We start from the raw sequence: 27210 nt of genomic DNA on the forward strand, positions 1-27210 counted from the left end.
TTACTCCTGGAAAAAATTGATTATATTGGAAAATTTTCCAAAAAATAGAAATTTCTAAATTGTTTCTCCATCTGCCATTAACTCTTGTGGAACACCTAAAGGGTTAACAAAGTTTGTAAACCCAGTTTTGAATACCTTGAGGGTTGTACTTTCTTAGATGGAGTCACTTTTTTGAAATTTCTATTCTAGGGGTGCAACAGGGGGCTTCAAATGGGACATGGTATAAACAAAACCAGTCCTGCCAAATCTGCCTTCCAAAACCCATATGGTGTTCCCCTCCTTCTATGTGCTACCGTTCGGCCAAACAGTAGTTTACGACCACATATGGGGTGTTTTTGCAAACTACAGAATCAGGGCAACCCATTTTGAGTGTTGTTTGGCAGTTAACCCTTGTTTTACTCCTGGAAAAAATTGATTATATTGGAAAATTTTCCAAAAAATAGAAATTTCTAAATTGTTTCTCCATCTGCCATTAACTCTTGTGGAACACCTAAAGGGTTAACAAAGTTTGTAAACCCAGTTTTGAATACCTTGAGGGGTGTACTTTCTTAGATGGAGTCACTTTTTTGAAATTTCTATTCTAGGGGTGCAACAGGGGGCTTCAAATGGGACATGGTATAAACAAAACCAGTCCTGCCAAATCTGCCTTCCAAAACCCATATGGTGTTCCCCTCCTTCTATGTGCTACCGTTCGGCCAAACAGTAGTTTACGACCACATATGGGGTGTTTTTGCAAACTACAGAATCAGGGCAACCCATTTTGAGTGTTGTTTGGCAGTTAACCCTTGTTTTACTCCTGGAAAAAATTGATTATATTGGAAAATTTTCCAAAAAAAAGAAATTTCAAAATTGTTTCTCCATCTGCCATTAACTCTTGTGGAAGACCTAAAGGGTTAATAAAGTTTGAAAAAACAGTTTTGAATACCTTGAGGGGTGTAGTTTCTAGAATGGGGTCATTTTTGGGAGGTTTCTATTATCTAAGCCTCACAAAGTGACTTCAAACCTGAACTGGTCCATATAAAGTGGGATTTTGAAGATTTCTGAAAATTTCAAAATTTGCTTCTAAACTTCTAAGCCTTGTAACATCCCCAAAAAATAAAATATCATTCCCAAAATTCTACAAACATGAAGTAGACATATGGGGAATGTAAAGTCATCACAATTTTTGGGGGTATTACTATGTATTACAGAAGTAGAGAAACTGAAGTTTGAAATTTTGCTAATTTTTCAAAATTTTTGGTAAAAATTGTATTTTTTTTATGCAAAAAAATTTACTTTTTTGACCCAATTTTAGCAGTGACATGAAGTGCAATATGTGACGAAAAAACAATCTCAGAACGGCCTGGGTAAGTCAAAGCGTTTAAAAGTTATGAGCACTTAAAGTGACACTGGTCAGATTTGCAAAAAATGGCCTGGTCCTTAAGGTGAAATAGGGCTGTGTCCTTAAGGGGTTAAGAAATGAAGGTCAGTCAGTCAGCCGAAAAATTGGGAAAAGTTTGAAAGTAAGGGCTATTTGACCATGAAGGAGAGTGATGGGGTGCTGCGCCAGATGACCTGGCCTCCACCGTCACCGGACCTGAACCAAATCGAGATGGTTTGGGGTGAGCTGGACCGCAGAGTGAAGGCAAAAGGGCCAACAAGTGCTAAGCATCTCTGGGAACTCCTTCAAGACTGTTGGAAGACCACTTCAGGGGACTACCTCTTGAAGCTCATCAAGAGAATGCCAAGAGTGTGCAAAGCAGTAATCAAAGCAAAAGGTGACTACTTTGAAGAACCTAGAATATGACATATTTTCAGTTGTTTCACACTTGTTTGTTATGTATATAATTCCACATGTGTTAATTCATAGTTTTGATGCCTTCATAGTGATGAAAATTAAGAAAACTCTTTGAATGAGAAGGTGTGTCCAAACTTTTGGTCTGTACTGTGTGTATGTATAATATATATATATATATATATATATATATATATATATATATATAATATCTCCATAGCTTCCATTATTGTAAATAGTGCTCAGGAAGCGAAGCAGGCAAAAATCATAGCCATTCTCCCATGATGGCCTTGCATGGACTGCTTCCCGTTTTTTGTGGTCACACTCAAAGGATAGTTACAGAAGTCTGTCAGATATTTTGGGCCTTATCTTCCAGAAGAAGAATCTTCTTCATCTACATAGGTTGTGTCTCATCGTGTGGTAGCTAGCAAGGACTAACTTTTATACCTAGGATTTCCACTGAGGTTGTTAATTCTATGTTAGCTGTCTGAAGGCTCAGGATATTTCTGTGTAATATATTATAGGAAAAAAAAAAACTCCAGGATGCGCAGTTGCCAAGCAAGATTTATAACCGCCATCTTGTCAGTTCTTTTCACATTTCAGTTATTTGGTGAGTTATTTCCATCAGTTATTGTGAGCCAAAACCAGTAGTGAAGCCTACTCAGAGATAAGGTATAATGGAACTATCTACGCATGTTGTATTTTTGACACCCACCTAGTTTTATGCAATCTAGCACTTCATTGCCTACAGCTTGTTGTGGCTGTCTGTAGTGTTAGCTGCACTGATTAAACATCAGATTCATCATATTCAAGATCTTTTTTTTTTATACTTGTCATCACCTCTATAAGGCATATTGGAAATCTACAGAATTTGTCATACAAGGGACCTTTTTTCAGAGAGCTAAGATCAACAAGTTTAACCACTTCCAGACCAGGCAATTTAGCCTAATTTTGCAAATCTGACCTGTCACTTTATATGGTAATAACGTTGGAATGCTTTTACTTATTCTAGCCATTCTGAGATTGTACATCATGTTAAAGATAAATTTGAGTCAATATATTTTACCTTTTATATATAAAAAAAAAGTAAAAAAAATTGGAAAAATTCACTATTCTCTAAATTTGAATCTTTCTGCTTTTTAAAGCGGCTCTGTCACCAGGATCAACCCAATAAAACCAGCCATGCTTCCTGGTAGGGCTCATCTTGCTGATTAAAATGATAACTTTCTTTTGTCTGTATGTTAAACGGCTACAGAGATTTGTGTTGGGGTACCTCAGGGATCTGTTCTGGGACCCATATTGTTTAATATCTTTATCAGCGAAATTGCAGAAGGCCTCGATGGTAAGGTGTGTCTTTTTGCTGATGACACAAAGATTTGTAACAGGGTTGATGTTCTTAGAGGGATACACCAAATGGAAAAGGATTTAGGAAAACTAGAGGAATGGTCAAAAATCTGGCAACTAAATTTTAATATTGATAAGTGCAAGATAATGCACCTGGGGCGTAAAAACCCAAGAGCAGAATATAAAATCAGTGATACAGTCCTAACCTCAGTATCTGAGGAAAGGGATTTAGGGGTCATTATTTCAGAAGACTTAAAGGTAGGCAGACAATGTCATAGAGCAGCAGGAAATGCTAGCAGAATGCTTGGGTGTATAGGTAGAGGCATTACCAGTAGGAAAAGGGAGGTGCTCATGCCGCTCTACAGAGCACTAGTGAGACCTCATTTGGAGTATTGTGCGCAGTACTGGAGACCATATCTCCAGAAGGATATTGATACTTTGGAGAGAGTTCAGAGAAGAGCTACTAAACTAGTACATGGATTGCAGGACTAATTGTTTTGACTGTGTCATCCAGCGCTTTCCTGTCTCATATCACCCACGGGTGATTTAATATTATTATTTATATTTATCTGAGGAGAACAATAGCTCCTTGTCAGCCAGTCAGCAGCGGGATCTGCTTCATTAGGTAGATTTACACAGCTTAACAACAGGAGCGCAGGGGGGGCTCTATATAATTCCTTTAAGTATTTAATTCCACAGGAATTAAAGGGAAATGAAGGTAAAATTTCAGAATTTCACCTTTTTTTTCAGACTTTCCATGTTAATCCATTTTTTCCTGTAGAACATCAAGGGTTAACAAGGAAAAAACAAACCTGAATATTTATTACCCCAATTCTGCAGTTTGCAGAAACACCCCATATATGGTCATAAACTGCTGTATGAGTACACGGCAGGGCTCAAAACGCAAGGAGCACCCTATTGTCTTTAGAGGGCAGATTTTGCTAGTATGCCCCATGTTGCATTTTAAGAGACCCTGAGGTACCCCCACAGTGAAAACCCCAAAAGTGACCACTTTGTGCAAACTACATCACCCAAGGAAATTTTAAGGAGTGTAGTCAATACTTTGACCCAACAGGCATTTCATATAATTTAGAACACTTGGCACTGAAATTGAAAACTACAATTTTTTTTTTTACACGAAAATGGTTATTTTAGCCCAAACTTTCTTTTTCGCAAAGGATAACAGGAGAATATCACCCCACAATTTGTTACCCATTTTCTCCTGAATACAGTAACACCCCAATTTTGGTCGTAAACTGTTGTTTGGGTTTGGGATTTTCTAACATGGAAATTGATTAAATGGTTTTTAAGAGTGATAACTTTTTATTTTTTGTTGACTGAGCTGCGTGAGGGCTTATTTTTTTGTGGGACAAACTGTAGTTTTTATTGGCACCATTTTGGGGTACATTTAATTTCCCGATTTTGCTTTTTATAACATTCTTTGGGAGGTGAGGTCACAAAGCTGTTTGGTGTATATTTAACTTTTTTATGCCGTTCACTTGATGGGGTAGAACATGTGATATTTTTATAGATCATATGTCTTTACGTTTTACACAATAAGATAATTTTTAGAAAAGAAAATCATGTTTATGTGTTGCCATTTTCTTAGAGCCATATTTTTTTTAATAATTTTTCTGGCTGTGGCCTTGTATGAGGGATCATTTTTTGCAAAATAAGGTGACGATTGATCAATTGAATGAATAGTTTTTTGTGAGGTGACTAAAGAAAGCAGTGTTGACATAATGTTTATTTGTTTTTGTTTTTTACGCCATTCACTTGATGCGGTAGATCATGTGATATTTTTATAGAGCCAGTCATTACGTACATGGCGATATCAAATATGTCTATTTTTTTTCTATTTTTAAAATTTTTTAAGTTACTTAATTGGGAAAAGGGTTTCTTTTTTACATGTGAACCTTTTTTTTATTTTTATAAAACACTTAGTTTTTTTATTTTAAACTTTATAACCCCCATAAGGTCATCCAAGACTTTTGGGGGACATTTAACTTCCTTCATCCTCATTGCAGATCTGATCGTGGTCTATGGAATCGCCGGGCTGGAGCAGGAAGCAGCACATCACTTCCTTGCTGTATACACAGTGCTCATTCAGCGCTGTGTGTACAGCAATCTACAAGGCAGGGACACACAGTAATGGACCATGCCTTCTCTATGAGGATCCCTGCGGTCACTGCAAGCGGACCCCTACTACAGCAACAGCACAATTAGCATGCAGCTGCAATCTCTGAAAGGACGTTTCCAAACATCCATTCAGAGATAAACCCGACTGCTCAGGACATTTATAGTCTATGGGCATTTGGGAGGTGGTTAAGAGAAGTAGGAATGGCAGCACCTTGATGTCAGAAGGACTGTCTTAATATCTTTAGAAAGTTTGAAGCCCTGTTTCTTCAGCATCAAGGTCTCATTAAGGCTCAGAGAGCAAGTAATGCCTCTAGTGCGGTGAGTCAAGGGATCTGTTGAGCAGTGCAACCAGTTTCATCAGTCATTCTACCTGCTGCAATGCCATCTCCTGCACTAAACTGGGGCACATACCACTGAAACAAATCTGCAACACTGCGGCATGGTCAGTGTTTTCATTCTTGATGGGAAATTATAGGCTAGACATTCTTACTCCATAGGTCTCTATTTACCATAGAATATTGAATGTAGTCTTTTGTCCCACCCACTTGAACTCTGTTTTGTAAGTCCCATTTGTGACTACATTTCCTGTAGTCTGTAGGTAGCACAGCTTTCCCACCCTTTAAACAATAGAATATTGCTTTATGAAAATACACTGGCTACTTCCTCCTGGTCAGCTTTTAGGCGCCATAATGATTTGTTAATTGATTGATCATCATTAACCTGTCTCTGTTTAGTTGTACCTAGAAGAAAATTTCAGGTAAATAAATTTTTGTTTTTTATCTCACAGAGTGGAGATGATGAAGAGTACAAACGAATTTACACCAAAAAAATTAAGCCACGTTTGAAGTCTGATGAGACTCTAGAACCAGAGACCCAGACAAGGACCATCACCGTTACAAGGAAAGTTACAGCTTATACTGTGGATGTGACTGGCTCAACAGACTCAAAAGAGATTGATATAAGTAGCCCTGAATACAAAATCAAGATTCCTCGTCATGAAATAACAGAGATTTCAAAAACTAGTGTTGAGACAGAAGAGGGTAAAACCATGATCAAAATTCCTGGTATTGATGTATCTGGGAAAAGCTTGCAAACAAGTGGAGAGTCCAGTGTTTCCCTTCCAGGAGATTCTTTGAATGTTCACACCACTACTGTGAGATACAAAGGACAATTTGCATTTCCTGAAGGTGAAAATGATGCTAATTCTCAAGTTGGCAAACTAGCCTCTGCAGGCATACATGTGCCAGATTTAAGTATTTCTGGGCCAAAATTCCAAAGTTATGAAAGGAAAATTGATGTCAAAACATCCAGATTTGGGGCAGAACATATTGATTTTAGAAGCCCTAATTTTATGGGTGCTTCTGAAGAGATTGGACTTGAGGTAAAAACGCCTGATCGTGATACTTCAACAAAGTCAGCTGTGAATATCAAAGAAAGTCAGAGCACAACTTCTAAAATTGGCTTCCAAACATCCAGTACAACAGTAAAAGGTTTGCAGCTTGATGTAAAAGCGCCCGAGAGTCTGAAAAGTGGAACCTTAAACACAAGTGTTAGAATGCCAGAAACAGATATAAACATTTCTTCTACACAATCCCAGTTTGCCAATGTAAGTGGAAATATTCAAACACCTAAAATAGACTTACACAGTCAGGATAAAAGTGGTAAATCAGTAAAAATAGCGCTCCAAGGTGAAAATATTAAGATGTCAAACTTTACATCTGTTGGACCAAAGTTAGACAGTCAGTTCAAGCTCAGTCAATCTAGTCAAGAGGGATTAGCAACTACTGGTGCTCATGTGGACACCACTTCAGGATTTGAAGGAAAAGCAAATATTTCTAAGGTAAATGTGACAGGACCAATTGTAAATTTGAAAGGAACTGATGTAGAGCTTGAAAACTCTGTGGGCAAGATAAGCATGCCTTCATTTAAAGTGCCAAAATTTGGTTTCTCAGAAACAAATTACGAGACTACTCAACCTGAATTGAAACTTCAAGGAACAAATTTGCCAGAGGGTAAAAGCGAGACATGGGGGGTTAATGTACCAAAACTTTCCATGCCAAATGTAAGGATAGATACAAAAGGTCCTAGTAGGAGGATGGGGACTGAGATTTCAGGTATTGAGAGTGAACATGATTTAAAATTTGGTGTTAAGCGTCCAGAGGTTAGCATTGGAACTAAAGGTGTTGGAATTAAAGGTTCGAACGTTTCCATTGAGGGCAAGGAGGGACCTGTAGAAATTGCAGATGTGGGTGGTTTGGAGGGAGGGCTAAAAATGCCTAAATTTTATTTGCCTAAATTCACCTTGTCAGAATCAAAAGGTGGGATTAATCCATCAGACCATCAAGCTGATATAGTAGGTAATTTAAAACCTCCAGCTCTAGACATTACAGGTCAGTTTGGGAATGTTGAAGAAGGTCATCTAGCTAAGTCATCTGTAAGTGTCTCTTTGCCAAAAATATCTGAGCCTGCTATGAATCTTAATTTGAAAGGCTGTAAAGGAATAGATATTTCAAAACCTAAAATTAACATTATGGGTCCCACAGCTGACCTAGATGCCACAGATATGAATATTGGTGGAAAAGTTGAAGGTTTAAAATTTAAAGTGCCACCAGTGCAACTTCCAAAATCTGAAACTAAACTGAAAGGTCCTACAATAGTAGGAAATCTGGAAAGTGTCAGTGATAGTATTAAAGTACCAGAAGTTGAATTTGAAGCCCCAAAAATTAACCTAGGATCTCCAGAAAGTAAGCTTAGTATGCCCACATTTAAAATGCCAAAGTTTGGGATTTCTGAGTCAAACTTGGATGGAAGACGTGTTGATGTAGACCTACCCAAACTGGATGTAAGTACCATTGATGACAAAATAGATGTTGATAGCTCTAAACTTAATACACAATCTGTAAATATCAGTTTATCAAAGGTGTCTGTACCTGAGGTTGATCTTAATGTTAAAGGTCCTAAATTTGAAGATGCAAAAGGTCAAAAAGTTGATATTAAGACCCCAGAAGTAGACCTTCAAGCCCCAGATGTAGAACTTCATGGTAAAGTAATAGGTCCCAAAAGCAAGATGACTACAGTAATTCTCCCAAAAATACCCATGCCTGATTTTGACATTAATCTGAAAGGTCCAAAAGTTGAAGATGTAAAAGGCCCTAAAGTTGATATTAAGGCACCTGAGGTAGATCTTCCGAAAATGCGTATGCCTGATGTCGATCTAAACCTAAAAGGGCCAAAGCTAGAAGGAAATTTAAATATTAAGACTCAGGAAGTTGACTTAGAATCACCTGATATTATTCTGAAAGGTTCAGAAGGAAAGCTTAAGATGCCAAAGTTTGGTTTTTCAGGACAAAATGTTGAAGGTTCTGAAGGTGATATTAGTCTTCCTACAGCTAATCTTGATGTGTGTGGACTAGATGTTGAAACACCTGAAGTTAAGTTGAAGGGTCCTAAATTAGAAATGCCCTCTATGAATTTTAATCTACCAAAAATATCTAAGCCTGATGTTGATCTGAGTATGAAAGGTCCTAAAATTGAAGGAGATCTAAAAGGCCCTAAAATTGACATTAAGGCCCCCGAAGTTGATTTTAAAGTCCCTGATGTAGAAGTCGATGATAAGGTGAAAGGTCCAAAATTCAAGATGGCATCAGTATCTGTACCAAAAATGACTATGCCAGAATATGACATCAATTTAAAAGGTTCTAAGTTGGAAGGGGACATCAAGGGTCCAAAAATTGACATGAAGGGGCCTAAGGTGGACCTTAATGCTCCTGAAGTAGACACAGATGGGAAAGTAAAAGGTTCAAAATTGAAAATGCCTTCAGTTAATTTTCCCAAAGTTTCTATGCCTGATGTTGATTTGAATATGAGAGGCCCAAACTGGAAAGGAGGGGCAGATATTTTGTTACCCAAAGCAGAAGGAGAGGTTAAAGGTCTTAATTTTGACTTAAAGGGTCCAGAGTTTAATGCAGATATGACAGGTGTTGATGTAGAAGGTCCAGAAGGAAAAGTGAGAATTCCCAAATTTAAAATGCCAAAGTTTGGATTTTCAGGATCTAGTGTTGAATCTACTGGACTGGATGTTGATATTCCTAAAGCTGATCTTGATTTGTCTGAACCAGAATTAGATGTCTCTGGCCCTGATTTTAAAGTAAAAGGCTCCAAATTTAAAATGCCCTCAATAAATTTCAATCGGCCCAAGTTATCTAAGCCCGAGCTAACTGTGAAAGGGCCGAAGATTGAAGGAGATGTGACAATTCCTAAAGTTGACATTAAGGCACCAGAGGTAGACATAGAAGGCCCAGATGTAAACCTTGATGGTAAAGTAAAAGGTCCAAAATTCAGGATGCCCTCTGCAAATCTTCCCGAAATGTCCATGCCTGATTTTGACATTAATCTTAAAGGTGCTAAAGTTGAAGGAGATGTAAAAGGCCCTAAAGTTGAAATGAAGGCACCAGAGGTAGACATAGGAGGCCCAGATGTAAACCTTGATGGTAAAGTAAAAGGGCCAAAATTCAGGATGCCCTCTGCAAATTTTCCCAAAATGTCCATGCCTGATTTTGACATTAATCTTAAAGGTCCTAAAGTTGAAGGAGATGTAAAATGCCCTAAAGTTGAAATAAAGGCACCAGAGGTAGACCTAGAAGCCCCAGATGTAGATCTTGATGGTAAAGTAAAAGGTCCAAAATTCAGGATGCCCTCTGCAAATTTTCCCAAAATGTCCATGCCTGATTTTGACATTAATCTTAAAGGTCCTAAAGTTGAAGGAGATGTAAAATGCCCTAAAGTTGAAATAAAGGCACCAGAGGTAGACCTAGAAGCCCCAGATGTAGATCTTGATGGTAAAGTAAAAGGTCCAAAATTCAGGATGCCCTCTGCAAATTTTCCCAAAATGTCCATGCCTGATTTTGACATTAATCTTAAAGGTCCTAAAGTTGAAGGAGATGTAAAATGCCCTAAAGTTGAAATGAAGGCACCAGAGGTAGACCTAGAAGCCCCAGATGTAAACCTTGATGGCAAAGTAAAAGGTCCAAAATTCAGGATGCCCTCTGCAAATTTTCCCAAAATGTCCATGCCTGATTTTGACATTAATCTTAAAGGTCCTAAAGTTGAAGGAGATGTAAAATGCCCTAAAGTTGAAATGAAGGCACCAGAGGTAGACCTAGAAGCCCCAGATGTAAACCTTGATGGCAAAGTAAAAGGTCCAAAATTCAGGATGCCCTCTGCAAATTTTCCCAAAATGTCCATGCCGGATTTTGACATTAATCTTAAAGGTCCTAAAGTTGAAGGAGATGTAAAATGCCCTAAAGTTGAAATGAAGGCACCAGAGGTAGACCTAGAAGCCCCAGATGTAAACCTTGATGGCAAAGTAAAAGGTCCAAAATTCAGGATGCCCTCTGCAAATTTTCCCAAAATGTCCATGCCTGATTTTAACATTAATCTTAAAGGTCCTAAAGTTGAAGGAGATGTAAAATGCCCTAAAGTTGAAATAAAGGCACCAGAGGTAGACCTAGAAGCCCCAGATGTAGATCTTGATGGTAAAGTAAAAGGTCCAAAATTCAGGATGCCCTCTGCAAATTTTCCCAAAATGTCCATGCCTGATTTTGACATTAATCTTAAAGGTCCTAAAGTTGAAGGAGATGTAAAATGCCCTAAAGTTGAAATAAAGGCACCAGAGGTAGACCTAGAAGCCCCAGATGTAGATCTTGATGGTAAAGTAAAAGGTCCAAAATTCAGGATGCCCTCTGCAAATTTTCCCAAAATGTCCATGCCTGATTTTGACATTAATCTTAAAGGTCCTAAAGTTGAAGGAGATGTAAAATGCCCTAAAGTTGAAATGAAGGCACCAGAGGTAGACCTAGAAGCCCCAGATGTAAACCTTGATGGTAAAGTAAAAGGTCCAAAATTCAGGATGCCCTCTGCAAATCTTCCAAATATGTCCATGCCTGATGTTGATTTAAATTTGAAAGGTCCAAACTGGAAAGGAAAAACTGATTATGAATTTCCCAAAGTAGAAGGGGGGGTAAAGGGTCCAGAGATTGATATAGGAATGCCTGACATTGATAGTCCAGAAGGAAAACTAAAAATGCCTAAATTTAAAATGCCAAAGTTTGGATTTTCTGGGCCACATGTTGAAGGCTCAGGCGATATTGATCTTGATATTAGTTTACCTAAAATGTCTATGCCAGATGTGGATATGAATATAAAAGGCCCTAAGTGGAGGGGTAGAGAAGCTGATATTTCTACTCCTAATTTGGAAGTAGACCTAAAAGGGCCAGCTGTGGATGTAAAGGCTCCAGCGGTAGATATTAAAGGACCTGAAGGCAAACTTAAAGCTCCTAAAATTAAAATGCCAAAGATTTCTGTGCCTGATATTGATCTTAATTTAAAGGGACCCAAAATAAAAGCAGGAGGAGATATTGAATTAGGGGATGCTGAAATTAAACTCCCTAAATTAGAGGGAGATTTAAAAGGTCCAGATTTTGACCTTGAAGTACCCATTGGTAATGTAGAATTATCTGAAGGGAAACTGAAAATGCCAACATTTAAAATGCCAAAATTTGGTTTTTCAGGCCCTTCTGCAGAGGGGTCTGGTGTAGATGTTGACATTTCTGGACCAAAGATGAATGTAAAAACACCAGAGGTAGGAGTTGAAATCCCAGAAGGAAAGGTTAAAAGTCCTAACGTTAAAGTGCCATCAGTTAACTTAAACCTACAGCATGTTTCCATGCCTGACACAGATCTGCATCTAAAAGGACCCAAATTAAAAGGAGGAATAGATGGACCAGATGCAAATATTGAGGCAGATCTAAAAGGTCCAAAAATTGAAATTAAAGGTCCAGAGTTACAGGTTCCAAGCTCATCATTATCTGCTGAATTACCAGAGGGTAAAGTTAAAGGTTCTAAATTTAAGTTACCATCATGGGGATTTTCAAAACCAAGCATATCCATACCTGATGTAGATCTTAATTTGAAAGGGTCAAAAGTTAAAGGTGACCTAGATATTACAGCAAAGGGAGGAAGTCTTAAAGGACCAGAATTAGGAGTTGGGTTGCCTGAAGTAGACATTGATGTACCTGACGCAAAGGTTAAAAAGTCTAAATTCAGGCTTCCAAAGTTTAACTTTTCAGGTAGTAAAGCAGCCAGTGCAGACATAAAGGTTCCAAAACCTGATGTTGAGGTTAGTGGGCCTGATGTGGACATTCCCAATTTGGAAGCAAAGGGTAAAGCTCAAAAATTTAAAATGCCATCATTAAACATAACAAGCCCTAAGGTGTCAGTACCAGACGTAGAATTGAATTTGAAAGAACCTAAATTTGAAGGCGATTTGAAAGGGCCTAAAATAGATATTAGAAGCCCTGATGTAGAGGCAGCACCAGATATAGATCTTGATGGCAAAATTAAAGGTCCGAAATTTAAAATGTCATCAATGCAGTTTCCAAAAGTGTCCATGCCTGATGTTGATCTCAATTTAAAAGGTCCTAAAATTGAAGGCGACTTGAAAGGTCCCAATATTGACATGAAAGGTCCTGAGTTAGATATTGAAGGTCCAGACATTGAATTAGAGACACCAGATGTCAATTTAAAAGGCTCTGAAGGAAAATTCAAAATGCCCAAATTTAAAATGCCCAAATTTGGTATGTCTGGGCCAAAAGTGGAAGGACTGAATGTAGATGTTAGCTTACCAAAAGGCAATGTTGATGTTTCTGGCCCAAGTGTAGATATTAAGCCACCTGAAATTGACATAGAAGGCCCGGAAGGGAAGTTGAAAGGTCCACATTTAAAGATGCCAAAGATGCCATCAATGAATATCCATGCACCCAAATTATCCATGCCAGACTTTGACTTAAATCTGAAAGGTCCAAAAGTTGAGGGAGATTTGAAAGGACCCAAAGTTGATATCAAGTGCCCAGAGGTTAACCTTGATGCCCCTGACATAGATGTTGATGGAAAAGTCAAAGGGCCCAAGTTCGGACTGCCATCAATGCAGTTTCCAAAAATGTCCATGCCCAATGTTGATCTCAATCTAAAAGGTCCTAAAATTGAAGGTGACTTGAAAGGTCCCAATATTGACATAAAAGGTCCTGAGTTGAATGTTGAAGGTCCAGACGTTGAATTAGAGACACCAGATATCAATTTGAGAGGCTCTGAAGGAAAATTCAAAATGCCAAAATTTAATATGCCAAAATTTGGTATGTCAGGGCCAAAAGTGGAAGGACTGGATGTAGATTTTAACTTACCAAAGGGCAATGTTGATATTTCTGGGCCCAGTGTAGATATTAAGCCACCTGAAATTGACATAGAAGGCACGGAAGGGAAGTTGAAAGGTCCACATTTCAAGATGCCAAAGATGCCATCAATGAATATCCATGCACCCAAATTATCCATGCCAGATTTTGACTTAAATCTGAAAGGTCCAAAAGTTGAGGGAGATTTGAAAGGACCCAAAGTTGATATCGAGTGCCCAGAGGTTCACCTTGATGCCCCTGACATAGATGTTGATGGAAAAGTCAAAGGGCCCAAGATCGGACTGCCATCAATGCAGTTTCCAAAAATGTCCATGCCCAATGTTGATCTCAATCTAAAAGGTCCTAAAATTGAAGGTGACTTGAAAGGTCCCAATATTGACATAAAAGGTCCTGAGTTGAATGTTGAAGGTCCAGACGTTGAATTAGAGACACCAGATATCAATTTGAGAGGCTCTGAAGGAAAATTCAAAATGCCAAAATTTAATATGCCAAAATTTGGTATGTCAGGGCCAAAAGTGGAAGGACTGGATGTAGATTTTAACTTACCAAAGGGCAATGTTGATATTTCTGGGCCCAGTGTAGATATTAAGCCACCTGAAATTGACATAGAAGGCCCGGAAGGGAAGTTGAAAGGTCCACATTTCAAGATGCCAAAGATGCCATCAATGAATATCCATGCACCCAAATTATCCATGCCAGATTTTGACTTAAATCTGAAAGGTCCAAAAGTTGAGGGAGATTTGAAAGGACCCAAAGTTGATATCAAGTGCCCAGAGGTTCACCTTGATGCCCCTGACATAGATGTTGATGGAAAAGTCAAAGGGCCCAAGTTCGGACTGCCATCAATGCAGTTTCCAAAAATGTCCATGCCCGATGTTGATCTCAATCTAAAAGGTCCTAAAATTGAAGGTGACTTGAAAGGTCCCAATATTGACATAAAAGGTCCTGAGTTGAATGTTGAAGGTCCAGACGTTGAATTAGAGACACCAGATATCAATTTGAGAGGCTCTGACGGAAAATTCAAAATGCCCAAATTTAATATGCCAAAATTTGGTATGTCAGGGCCAAAAGTGGAAGGACTGGATGTAGATTTTAACTTACCAAAGGGCAATGTTGATATTTCTGGGCCAAGTGTAGATATTAAGCCACCTGAAATTGACATAGAAGGCCCGGAAGGGAAGTTGAAAGGTCCACATTTAAAGATGCCAAAGATGCCATCAATGAATATCCATGCACCCAAATTATCCATGCCAGACTTTGACTTAAATCTGAAAGGTCCAAAAGTTGAGGGAGATTTGAAAGGACCCAAAGTTGATATCAAGTGCCCAGAGGTTCACCTTGATGCCCCTGACATAGATGTTGATGGAAAAGTCAAAGGGCCCAAGTTCGGACTGCCATCAATGCAGTTTCCAAAAATGTCCATGCCCGATGTTGATCTCAATCTAAAAGGTCCTAAAATTGAAGGTGACTTGAAAGGTCCCAATATTGACATAAAAGGTCCTGAGTTAGATATTGAAGGTCCAGACATTGAATTAGAGACACCAGATGTCAATTTAAAAGGCTCTGAAGGAAAATTCAAAATGCCCAAATTTAAAATGCCCAAATTTGGTATGTCAGGGCCAAAAGTGGAAGGACTGGATGTAGATTTTAACTTACCAAAGGGCAATGTTGATATTTCTGGGCCAAGTGTAGATATTAAGCCACCTGAAATTGACATAGAAGGCCCGGAAGGGAAGTTGAAAGGTCCACATTTAAAGATGCCAAAGATGCCATCAATGAATATCCATGCACCCAAATTATCCATGCCAGACTTTGACTTAAATCTGAAAGGTCCAAAAGTTGAGGGAGATTTGAAAGGACCCAAAGTTGATATCAAGTGCCCAGAGGTTAATCTTGATGCCCCTGACATAGATGTTGATGGAAAAGTCAAAGGTCCCAAGTTCGGACTGCCATCAATGCAGTTTCCAAAAATGTCCATGCCCAATGTTGATTTCAATCTAAAAGGTCCTAAAATTGAAGGTGACTTGAAAGGTCCCAATATTGACATAAAAGGTCCTGATTTGAATGTTGAAGGTCCAGACGTTGAATTAGAGACACCAGATATCAATTTGAGAGGCTCTGAAGGAAAATTCAAAATGCCCAAATTTAATATGCCAAAATTTGGTATGTCAGGGCCAAAAGTGGAAGGACTGGATGTAGATTTTAATTTACCAAAGGGCAATGTTGATATTTCTGGGCCAAGTGTAGATATTAAGCCACCTGAAATTGACATAGAAGGCCCGGAAGGGAAGTTGAAAGGTCCACATTTCAAGATGCCAAAGATGCCATCAATGAATATCCATGGACCCAAATTATCCATGCCAGACTTTGACTTAAATCTGAAAGGTCCAAAAGTTGAGGGAGATTTGAAAGGACCCAAAGTTGATATCAAGTGCCCAGAGGTTCACCTTGATGCCCCTGACATAGATGTTGATGGAAAAGTCAAAGGGCCCAAGTTCGGACTGCCATCAATGCAGTTTCCAAAAATGTCCATGCCCAATGTTGATCTCAATCTAAAAGGTCCTAAAATTGAAGGCGACTTGAAAGGTCCCAATATTGACATAAAAGGTCCTGAGTTGAATGTTGAAGGTCCAGACGTTGATCTAGAGACACCAGATATCAAATTGAGAGGCTCTGAAGGAAAATTCAAAATGCCCAAATTTAATATGCCAAAATTTGGTATGTCAGGGCCAAAAGTGGAAGGACTGAATGTAGATGTTAGCTTACCAAAAGGCAATGTTGATATTTCTGGGCCCAGTGTAGATATTAAGCCACCTGAAATTGACATAGAAGGCCCGGAAGGGAAGTTGAAAGGTCCACATTTAAAGATGCCAAAGATGCCATCAATGAATATCCATGCACCAAAATTATCCATGCCAGATTTTGACTTAAATCTGAAAGGTCCAAAAGTTGAGGGAGATTTGAAAGGACCCAAAGGTGATATCAAGTGCCCAGAGGTTCACCTTGATGCCCCTGACATAGATGTTGATGGAAAAGTCAAAGGTCCCAAGTTCGGATTGCCATCAATGCAGTTTCCAAAAATGTCCATGCCCGATGTTGATTTCAATCTAAAAGGTCCTAAAATTGAAGGTGACTTGAAAGGTCCCAATATTGACATAAAAGGTCCTAAGTTAGATATTGAAGGTCCAGACATTGAATTAGAGACACCAGATGTCAATTTAAAAGGCTCTGAAGGAAAATTCAAAATGCCCAAATTTAAAATGCCCAAATTTGGTATGTCGGGGCCAAAAGTGGAAGGACTGGATGTAGATTTGAACTTACCAAAAGGCAATGTTGATATTTCTGGGCCAAGGGTAGATATTAAGCCACCTGGAATTGACATAGAAGGCCCTGAAGGGAAATTGAAAGGTCCACATTTAAAGATGCCAAAGATGCCATCAATGAATATCCATGCACCCAAATTATCCATGCCAGACTTTGACTTAAATCTGAAAGGTCCAAAAGTTGAGGGAGATTTGAAAGGACCCAAAGTTGATATCAAGTGCCCAGAGGTTAACCTTGATGCCCCTGACATAGATGTTGATGGAAAAGTCAAAGGGCCCAAGATCGGACTGCCATCAATGCAGTTTCCAAAAATGTCCATGCCCAATGTTGATCTCAATCTAAAAGGTCCTAAAATTGAAGGTGACTTTAAAGGTCCCAATATTGACATAAAAGGTCCTGAGTTGAATGTTGAAGGTCCAGACGTTGAATTAGAGACACCAGATATCAATTTGAGAGGCTCTGAAGGAAAATTCAAAATGCCCAAATTTAATATGCCAAAATTTGGTATGTCAGGGCCAAAAGTGGAAGGACTGGATGTAGATTTGAACCTACCAAAGGGCAATGTTGATATTTCTGGGCCCAGTGTAGATATTAAGCCACCTGAAATTGACATAGAAGGCCCGGAAGGGAAGTTGAAAGGTCCACATTTCAAGATGCCAAAGATGCCATCAATGAATATCCATGCACCCAAATTATCCATGCCAGATTTTGACTTAAATCTGAAAGGTCCAAAAGTTGAGGGAGATTTGAAAGGACCCAAAGTTGATATCAAGTGCCCAGAGGTTCACCTTGATGCCCCTGACATAGATGTTGATGGAAAAGTCAAAGGGCCCAAGTTCGGACTGCCATCAATGCAGTTTCCAAAAATGTCCATGCCCAATGTTGATCTCAATCTAAAAGGTCCTAAAATTGAAGGTGACTTGAAAGGTCCCAATATTGACATAAAAGGTCCTGAGTTGAATGTTGAAGGTCCAGACGTTGATCTAGAGACACCAGATATCAATTTGAGAGGCTCTGAAGGAAAATTTAAAATGCCCAAATTTAATATGCCAAAATTTGGTATGTCAGGGCCAAAAGTGGAAGGACTGGATGTAGATTTGAACCTACCAAAGGGCAATGTTGATATTTCTGGGCCCAGTGTAGATATTAAGCCACCTGAAATTGACATAGAAGGCCCGGAAGGGAAGTTGAAAGGTCCACATTTCAAGATGCCAAAGATGCCATCAATGAATATCCATGCACCCAAATTATCCATGCCAGATTTTGACTTAAATCTAAAAGGTCCAAAAGTTGAGGGAGATTTGAAAGGACCCAAAGCTGATATCAAGTGCCCAGAGGTTCACCTTGATGCCCCTGACATAGATGTTGATGGAAAAGTCAAAGGTCCCAAGTTTGGATTGCCATCAATGCAGTTTCCAAAAATGTCCATGCCCGATGTTGATTTCAATCTAAAAGGTCCTAAAATTGAAGGTGACTTGAAAAGTCCCAATATTGACATAAAAGGTCCTAAGTTAGATATTGAAGGTCCAGACATTGAATTAGAGTCACCAGATGTCAATTTAAAAGGCTCTGAAGGAAAATTCAAAATGCCCAAATTTAAAATGCCCAAATTTGGTATGTCGGGGCCAAAAGTGGAAGGACTGGATGTAGATTTGAACTTACCAAAAGGCAATGTTGATATTTCTGGGCCAAGGGTAGATATTAAGCCACCTGGAATTGACATAGAAGGCCCTGAAGGGAAATTGAAAGGTCCACATTTAAAGATGCCAAAGATGCCATCAATGAATATCCATGCACCAAAATTATCCATGCCAGATTTTGACTTAAATCTAAAAGGTCCAAAAGTTGAGGGAGATTTGAAAGGACCCAAAGGTGATATCAAGTGCCCAGAGGTTCACCTTGATGCCCCTGACATAGATGTTGATGGAAAAGTCAAAGGTCCTAAGTTCGGATTGCCATCAATGCAGTTTCCAAAAATGTCCATGCCCGATGTTGATTTCAATCTAAAAGGTCCTAAAATTGAAGGTGACTTGAAAGGTCCCAATATTGACATAAAAGGTCCTGAGTTGAATGTTGAAGGTCCAGACGTTGAATTAGAGACACCAGATATCAATTTGAGAGGCTCTGAAGGAAAATTCAAAATGCCCAAATTTAATATGCCAAAATTTGGTATGTCTGGGCCAAAAGTGGAAGGACTGGATGTAGATTTGAACTTACCAAAAGGCAATGTTGATATTTCTGGGCCAAGTGTAGATATTAACACACCTGAAATTGACATAGAAGGCCCGGAAGGGAAGTTGAAAGGTCCACATTTCAAGATGCCAAAGATGCCATCAATGAATATCCATGCACCAAAATTATCCATGCCAGATTTTGACTTAAATCTGAAAGGTCCAAAAGTTGAGGGAAATTTGAAAGGACCCAAAGGTGATATCAAGTGCCCAGAGGTTCACCTTGATGCCCCTGACATAGATGTTGATGGAAAAGTCAAAGGTCCCAAGTTCGGATTGCCATCAATGCAGTTTCCAAAAATGTCCATGCCTGATGTTGATTTCAATCTAAAAGGTCCTAAAATTGAAGGCGACTTGAAAGGTCCCAATATTGACATAAAAGGTCCTGAGTTAGATATTGAAGGTCCAGACATTGAATTAGAGACACCAGATGTCAATTTAAAAGGCTCTGAAGGAAAATTCAAAATGCCCAAATTTAAAATGCCCAAATTTGGTATGTCGGGGCCAAAAGTGGAAGGACTGGATGTAGATTTGAACTTACCAAAAGGCAATGTTGATATTTCTGGGCCAAGTGTAGATATTAAGCCACCTGAAATTGACATAGAAGGCCCTGAAGGGAAATTGAAAGGTCCACATTTAAAGATGCCAAAGATGCCATCAATGAATATCCATGCACCAAAATTATCCATGCCAGATTTTGACTTAAATCTAAAAGGTCCAAAAGTTGAGGGAGATTTTAAAGGACCCAAAGGTGATATCAAGTGCCCAGAGGTTCACCTTGATGCCCCTGACATAGATGTTGATGGAAAAGTCAAAGGTCCCAAGTTCGGATTGCCATCAATGCAGTTTCCAAAAATGTCCATGCCCGATGTTGATTTCAATCTAAAAGGTCCTAAAATTGAAGGTGACTTGAAAGGTCCCAATATTGACATAAAAGGTCCTGAGTTAGATATTGAAGGTCCAGACATTGAATTAGAGACACCAGATGTCAATTTAAAAGGCTCTGAAGGAAAATTCAAAATGCCCAAATTTAAAATGCCTAAATTTGGTATGTCAGGGCCAAAAGTGGAAGGACTGAATGTAGATGTTAGCTTACCAAAAGGCAATGTTGATGTTTCTGGCCCAAGTGTAGATATTAAGCCACCTGAAATTGACATAGAAGGCCCTGAAGGGAAATTGAAAGGTCCACATTTAAAGATGCCAAAGATGCCATCAATGAATATCCATGCACCAAAATTATCCATGCCAGATTTTGACTTAACTCTGAAAGGTCCAAAAGTTGAGGGAGATTTGAAAGGACCCAAAGGTGATATCAAGTGCCCAGAGGTTCACCTTGATGCCCCTGACATAGATGTTGATGGAAAAGTCAAAGGTCCCCATTTCGGATTGCCATCAATGCAGTTTCCAAAAATGTCCATGCCCGATGTTGATTTCAATCTAAAAGGTCCTAAAATTGAAGGTGACTTGAAAGGTCCCAATATTGACATAAAAGGTCCTGAGTTAGATATTGAAGGTCCAGACATTGAATTAGAGACACCAGATGTCAATTTAAAAGGCTCTGAAGGAAAATTCAAAATGCCCAAATTTAAAATGCCCAAATTTGGTATGTCGGGGCCAAAAGTGGAAGGACTGGATGTAGATTTGAACTTACCAAAAGGCAATGTTGATATTTCTGGGCCAAGTGTAGATATTAACCCACCTGAAATTGACATAGAAGGCCCGGAAGGGAAGTTGAAAGGTCCACATTTAAAGATGCCAAAGATGCTATCAATGAATATCCATGCACCAAAATTATCCATGCCAGATTTTGACTTAACTCTGAAAGGTCCAAAAGTTGAGGGAGATTTGAAAGGACCCAAAGGTGATATCAAGTGCCCAGAGGTTCACCTTGATGCCCCTGACATAGATGTTGATGGAAAAGTCAAAGGTCCCCATTTCGGATTGCCATCAATGCAGTTTCCAAAAATGTCCATGCCCGATGTTGATTTCAATCTAAAAGGTCCTAAAATTGAAGGTGACTTGAAAGGTCCCAATATTGACATAAAAGGTCCTGAGTTAGATATTGAAGGTCCAGACATTGAATTAGAGACACCAGATGTCAATTTAAAAGGCTCTGAAGGAAAATTTAAAATGCCCAAATTTAATATGCCCAAATTTGGTATGTCAGGGCCAAAAGTGGAAGGACTGAATGTAGATGTTAGCTTACCAAAAGGCAATGTTGATGTTTCTGGCCCAAGTGTAGATATTAAGTCACCTGAAATTGACATAGAAGGCCCGGAAGGGAAGTTGAAAGGTCCACATTTAAAGATGCCAAAGATGCCATCAATGAATATCCATGCACCAAAATTATCCATGCCAGATTTTGACTTAAATCTGAAAGGTCCAAAAGTTGAGGGAGATTTGAAAGGACCCAAAGTTAATATCAAGGGCCCAGAAATTGACCTTGATGTTCCTGAAATAGATGTTGATGGAAAAGTAAAAGGTCCCAACCTTGAAGGAGACTTAAAAGTTCCTAATATTAACATAAAGGGTCCAAAATTGGATGCTGAGGCTCCAGATGTTGATTTACAGATACCAGATGTAAATTTGAAAGGCTCAGAAGGAAAGCTTAAAATGCCTAAATTTAAACTGCCCAAATTTGATATCTCTGGTCCAAAGGGGAGGTTAGATGTAGATGTTAGCCCACCTAAAGGACATGTTGCTATATCAGGAGATCTAGCCCTATCTAGTCCTAAGATTGAGACGGCACTACCAGAGGTGGAATTTGAGGCTCCTGATGGTAAGATAAAAGGATCAAAATTTAAGAAGCCTTCACTGAACCTACCAGATGTATCAATGCCAGAAATAAGTTTGAAAGGACCCAAAATTAAAGGGGATGTAGATCTTTCTGGTCCAAAGCTAGAAGGAGATGTATCTCTGAAGAATCCAAATCTAAAGGGAGATTTTTATGTCACTGGACCACAGTTAGGAGACCTAAAAAGCTCAGAAATTGATGTAGATATTGATTTACCTGAGGGTAATTTAAAAATACCAAAAGCTAAGAAACCAAAGTTTGGTTTTGGCATTAAGTCACCTAAAGCAGAAGTCAAATCCCCTTCTGTAGATGTTTCTGTTCCCGATGTAGATTTTGATTCTGAAATACCTGATGTAAGTGTGAGTGGTAAGGGGAAAAAGGGAAAATTTAAAATGCCAAAAATTCACATGAGTGGCCCAAAAATAAAAGGCAAAAAGGGTGGTTTTGATGTAAGCACACCTAATATGGATAATGACCTAAATCTTAATGCACCTGATGTGGATTTAAATTTGCCAGGTGGCGATTTAGACGTAAAGACAGAAATTGGCTTGAAAGCTCATAAAACCCGAAAACCATTGTTTGGAAAACTTCATTTTCCTGATGTGGAGTTTGATATAAAGTCTCCAAAATTAAAGGGAGATGGTTCTCTTCAAAGCCCTAAAGCAGACATAAAGACTCCAGATTTAGATATTGGTGGTGGAGTAAAGATGCCGGAAGCTGATTTAACAACTTCAGGAGTTAGCATTGAAGGTCCTGATATAAAGATGAAGAAAAACAAATTTAAACTTCCAGGTTTCGGTATGTCAGGCCCAAAAGTAGAAGTGCCAGATGCAGATCTTTTGCTTTCTAAAGGAAGTGTTGACCTATCTGGCCCAAAAATTTACGTAGCAGCCCCTAATCTAGATGTCAAAACTGGTGCAATGAGTAGTAACAGTAAGTTACCCAGTCTTTCTGCTGACATGTCTGCACCCAAAATTTCTGTTCCAGACATTGATTTGAATTTGCAAGGACCAAACGTTAAGGCAGATAAGGTAGGCTCTGTTGACCTAAATCCTCCCAACATAGACACTTCTGGCGTAAGTGGCAAATTTAATGTGCCAGAATTTGGTATTTCAGGCCTCCCCCGAGGTGGAGCTGATGTTAATTTTGACACAACATTCAAAACTGCAAAGCTAGATTCTAGCTTCCAAGGCCCTTCCATTACAACTTCTGCAACTGACATCACTTTTCCAAAAGTAACTGGGTCAAACCTTGGCATCAGTTTGAGAGAACCAAAAATTGAAGGAAATTTTGGAAGTTCACCTGGAGTCGATTTACCAAGTGTTAATGTGAAAGGTATTGGCATACAGGCTGGATTATCTGGTCAACAATTGCAATTACAAGGGCCCCAGGTAAGGTTACCTAAAGGGGACTTTTCTGTATCTAAACCAGAAGCTGATATTTCTGGTAAAGATGTAGCTTTAGACATCAATATAAAAGGAACTTCATTTCAGACATCGCCTGGAAGTAAATTTTCTGCTCCAGGAATTAATGTTAATGGGCAAGGTATAGATTTGAAAGGAGACCTGTTAGGTGGTGTAGGATACTTCAAAGGGGCAGATCGTCTGAGAATAGAAGGGACACAAGTAGAGGGTGATCTGATTGGTCATAAAGTTGAAGGAGGGTTGAATGTGACACCAATAGATATGAATTTAGAAAGTTCTACTGGTAAAATAACGTTTCCCAGACTTTTGATGCCAAAATTTTCAGCTTCTGGACTTGAGCTATCAGGAAGGGAGGTGGGGGTTGATGTAGATTTTCCTTCTTCAGATGTGAAGTTTGTAAAGTCTGGTCAGGCAGATGTGGATTTAGAGGAAAGTGACATAAAAGTCAAAAAGTCTAAAATAAAAATGCCAAAGTTGAACTTTAGATCCAAAGGAAAGGGTGATACTAGTCTCCCAGATGTTTCGATGTCTGGGTCAAAGGGTGACCTTCAAAGTTCAAAGGTCACTTTAGGTTCTGCTGAAGGAGGATTAGGGTCTGCTAATCTTGAGGTGGAGAAACCTGCAAAGTATGAGTTTTCTCTGTTTACCAGCAAAAAGACAAGACATAGATCTTCATCTTTAAGTGAGGAGAAGGATGAATCAACACATTCATCACCTAGTGGCACATTAGAAGCAGGAGGTTCACTAGCTGTAGAGGGGGGTAAAAAGAAGGGAAAGCATTCGAAGATCAAATTTGGCACATTTGGTGGCTTGGGATCTAAATCAAAGGGTTCTTATGAGGTCACTTTAAGTGATGATGAAAATATCCAAGGAAGTGGAGCTTCTCTCTCTTCCCGTAAGTCCAGAGTGTCTTCATCATCAAGCAACGATAGTGCAACAAAAGCAGGTGTCCGTCTTCCTAAAGTGGAACTCACTGTTGCTAAAAAGAAAGAATAGGACTCCTCTTTAAGCCTAACATGTATATAAATATATATATCTGTGTGTTTGTACATACATTTAGCAGCCTTTATATGATGATAATTCTTTAAGTAAACAGTAGAGCTAAAAACAGACAATTGTCTAATAAATTTCATGCGCATATTAAACCTTTCACTACCTAACCAATTTTACATGTAAACATGACTGGCAGTGAATGGTTTAATGGTCTGCTAAGAGTATAAGAATTTGTACATGGAAATATATTTTCCATATTATTTTTTTAACTTGCTTTTACAGTTTGTTTTCTTTTGTGGGGCTTTACATAGATGCAAGCAGATTTATTAAGACAAAAACACTGTAAATTGCATTGAACCAGATGGACAGCTGAAGTTCAGGGAATTCTTAGAAATATAAATGATAACACAAAACTATGTAAACCTTAAAAAATTATTCTAATGCGGTTTTTACAGTTTTATAGTCAAAATTACACAAAAAATAACAATGTTTAAAATTTGTCTTGTTTATAAATTTGGGATTTTGCCAAGTAGTCAGGCTGATACATATTTTTAAAGATTACATTGAACTTGTCATCCCTCTCTTCAGCAGCCAATTGTTAAATGTTTTTTTTAATCTGTACTATAAGAATTTCTTCTATTGTCATACCTAAACTGCCGCTTGGTGGACATAAACAAGATTTGCTTTTATTTCTAGCAAATATATGATTTCAAATAAAACTGTAACTTCAGAAATCTGTAAGCACTTCATTAAGAAATGTGTTACGGTGGATTGTTCAAGTCAAAATAAAGCTTCTAACCTTTATAAAAATGTGTCCATACTCTGTTGCATTGTGTCCTATCATTATGCAAACGCATGTGCACACACACACACACTATTTCTGTATTGAAACCCTGGAGAACACCTTTTAAACAAGTGAATTATGAAGATCTGTTTACCTTTATCATGCTTTCAGATGAAAATGGGACGTGATAGAGCTTGTTAGAGGTACCTTGCATAATACAATATTTTACTTTTTTTCATCTTTAAACAGTCATTCTTATCCATGGGCTGTGTGCTTTATTACAGCTCAGTAAATAAAATAAGAAATAAGGCCTCAGTAGGTGAGAGTAACAGTAAATGATAAATATAATACTGCCTCTCACATTAATACCCACTTTACACACAAACTCCCCAAGGGGAAAAAAATAAATAAATATATATATATATATATATTAAGGCCAGCTGGCCTGTGATTGTGGGAGGGGCTCGTTATTTACTCCTAGCCTATTTAAGGGACACCCCTTACCTGGCTCCATACCATTCGAGGACAGTGTTGAATGAGGATCAACTTCCGGGTTCTCCCAGACGCCTTCATGGTTTTTCAGTATTCAAGAGTTTTTCCGCGGCAAGCTGTGTCCAGGAATCCTGTTACAGGCCTTCCGTCCGTCCAGCTTCTCTTTACCCCGGTCATCGTCGTAGATCGCGTCCCAGGGACTCCTAAACCGTAAGTTAAGACCTACCTGTCACACCAGGATCGGTTCCCAAGGCGTCCGGTACAGCACGGGTCCTCACTTTACGGTCTTTTTTCCCTGTTATACGTATGGCTATGTTGCATCAGACAGTCTGTTTGTGCAATCATTTTGTGCTCTGTTTAAAGGTATCAAGGTTGTATTTTGTTTCACAAGTTCACTATCTGGATGAATTATTTGACTCCCACGCTTTCAGGAGTTTTCATAATTATACATTTCAGTCACGTGTTTTTCAGCCTACGATTACAGGCCTCATTTCTGGGTTCAAACTGCGACCCACGACATATACATGAGGATACGTTTTCCTTTCCCAAACGGGGAACTCTCGGGATGAATCACACGCACTGATCCAACCAATCATACGTCCTGGCATCACATACTATCATACACACTTCACATCTTCACTTTGGAGTATCGTGTTACCCTTCCCCCTTATTATTTACCCCCATCATACAACTCCTCTGTTTATAGCCAGAATCCTGGCTTACATAGAGAGAAAAAAAAAGAAAAAAACACAGCATCACTTGGCCTTTTCTAAACAGTCTGTTTTCATGACGTTCACTACACTTTCGTGCCAGTTACCAGTTTATCTCCATAATCAAGTCCTTAAAGACCCTCTGGTACGGGCTACACAGACCACACTGTTCCCACACAGACCACACTCACTGTATTACCTTTTTTCCAGGTTTATATTTCACCTTACGAATTTGCAGAGATATACGCATACTACCAGGTACGTACGCCTGCTCACGTAGTATTCTTACATACATTTCATCCACCCCCCCAGGTTTAGAGTACTGGCAACAGGGTCACAGGCTCCCCAGTTAGGTATTTACCCCTTCTTGGCATTGCCATCGGCTAGTGGTCCCACGAGGCCAACACCCCGCCTCAACGTTTTGGAGGCAAACACCCATCGGGCCACACGTGAGCTAGTCGCCTCGCATGTCGCATAGAGAGGGCTTCACCTGTCACTCCCTTCCCCTGTTTTCTGTGTTACAGTCACAGAGAGGCCTACAATCCTGCCACTACAACGGGTGGCCTCGAATCCCCTCGCGCCAACGCAGAGATAGAGCCTCTCAAGCCACTTGGCAACTAGCAGGGCCTCACCTGTCACCAAACAAGTTTAATTGTTTCGCCATTTGGCTTAGCTAGCCTGCCAGTACAAACTCTGTGGTCTTCATACACTAGTTAAATTGTTTTATTTTAGTATGTATCAAGAAGGGGTAAAGGATTTCTCCCTACCTAGCACCTCGGCTAGAGCAATTTCTCCTACACGAGGAGGAGAGGTAACCAGTCCAGCATCAATGAAATCCTGGACGATCCCTCGTATAACTACTGAATTGAGGAGACGGCAAATCCCCTACCCCGCTCCAGGCTGGAAAGGCTCGAGTCGGTCACCACGGCCCTTACCCTAGCCGGGTCACCCGCTG

General features: G+C 39.2%; 1 protein-coding gene across 3 annotated transcripts in view; it reads left to right on the forward strand.

Moving 5' to 3' along the window:
* AHNAK (AHNAK nucleoprotein) overlaps nucleotides 1-25079 on the forward strand; it is a 79449-nt gene extending 54370 nt beyond the window's left edge. Inside the window, exons 5-6 of one of the 3 annotated variants that reach the window (XM_040410594.1) lie at nucleotides 6045-12689; nucleotides 13800-25079. In XM_040410594.1, coding sequence (XP_040266528.1) covers nucleotides 6045-12689; nucleotides 13800-24272 — 17118 coding nt within the window. In that variant the 3' untranslated portion in view covers nucleotides 24273-25079. Of the gene's footprint in view, nucleotides 1-6044 lie in introns of all 3 variants that reach the window. The other 2 variants (XM_040410593.1, XM_040410592.1) reach the window with 2 other exon arrangements.
* Nucleotides 25080-27210: the final 2131 nt, after the last annotated feature.

The sequence above is a fragment of the Bufo bufo genome, chromosome 10 (genome assembly GCF_905171765.1).
Source record: "Bufo bufo chromosome 10, aBufBuf1.1, whole genome shotgun sequence".
NCBI classification, from domain to species: domain Eukaryota; kingdom Metazoa; phylum Chordata; class Amphibia; order Anura; family Bufonidae; genus Bufo; species Bufo bufo.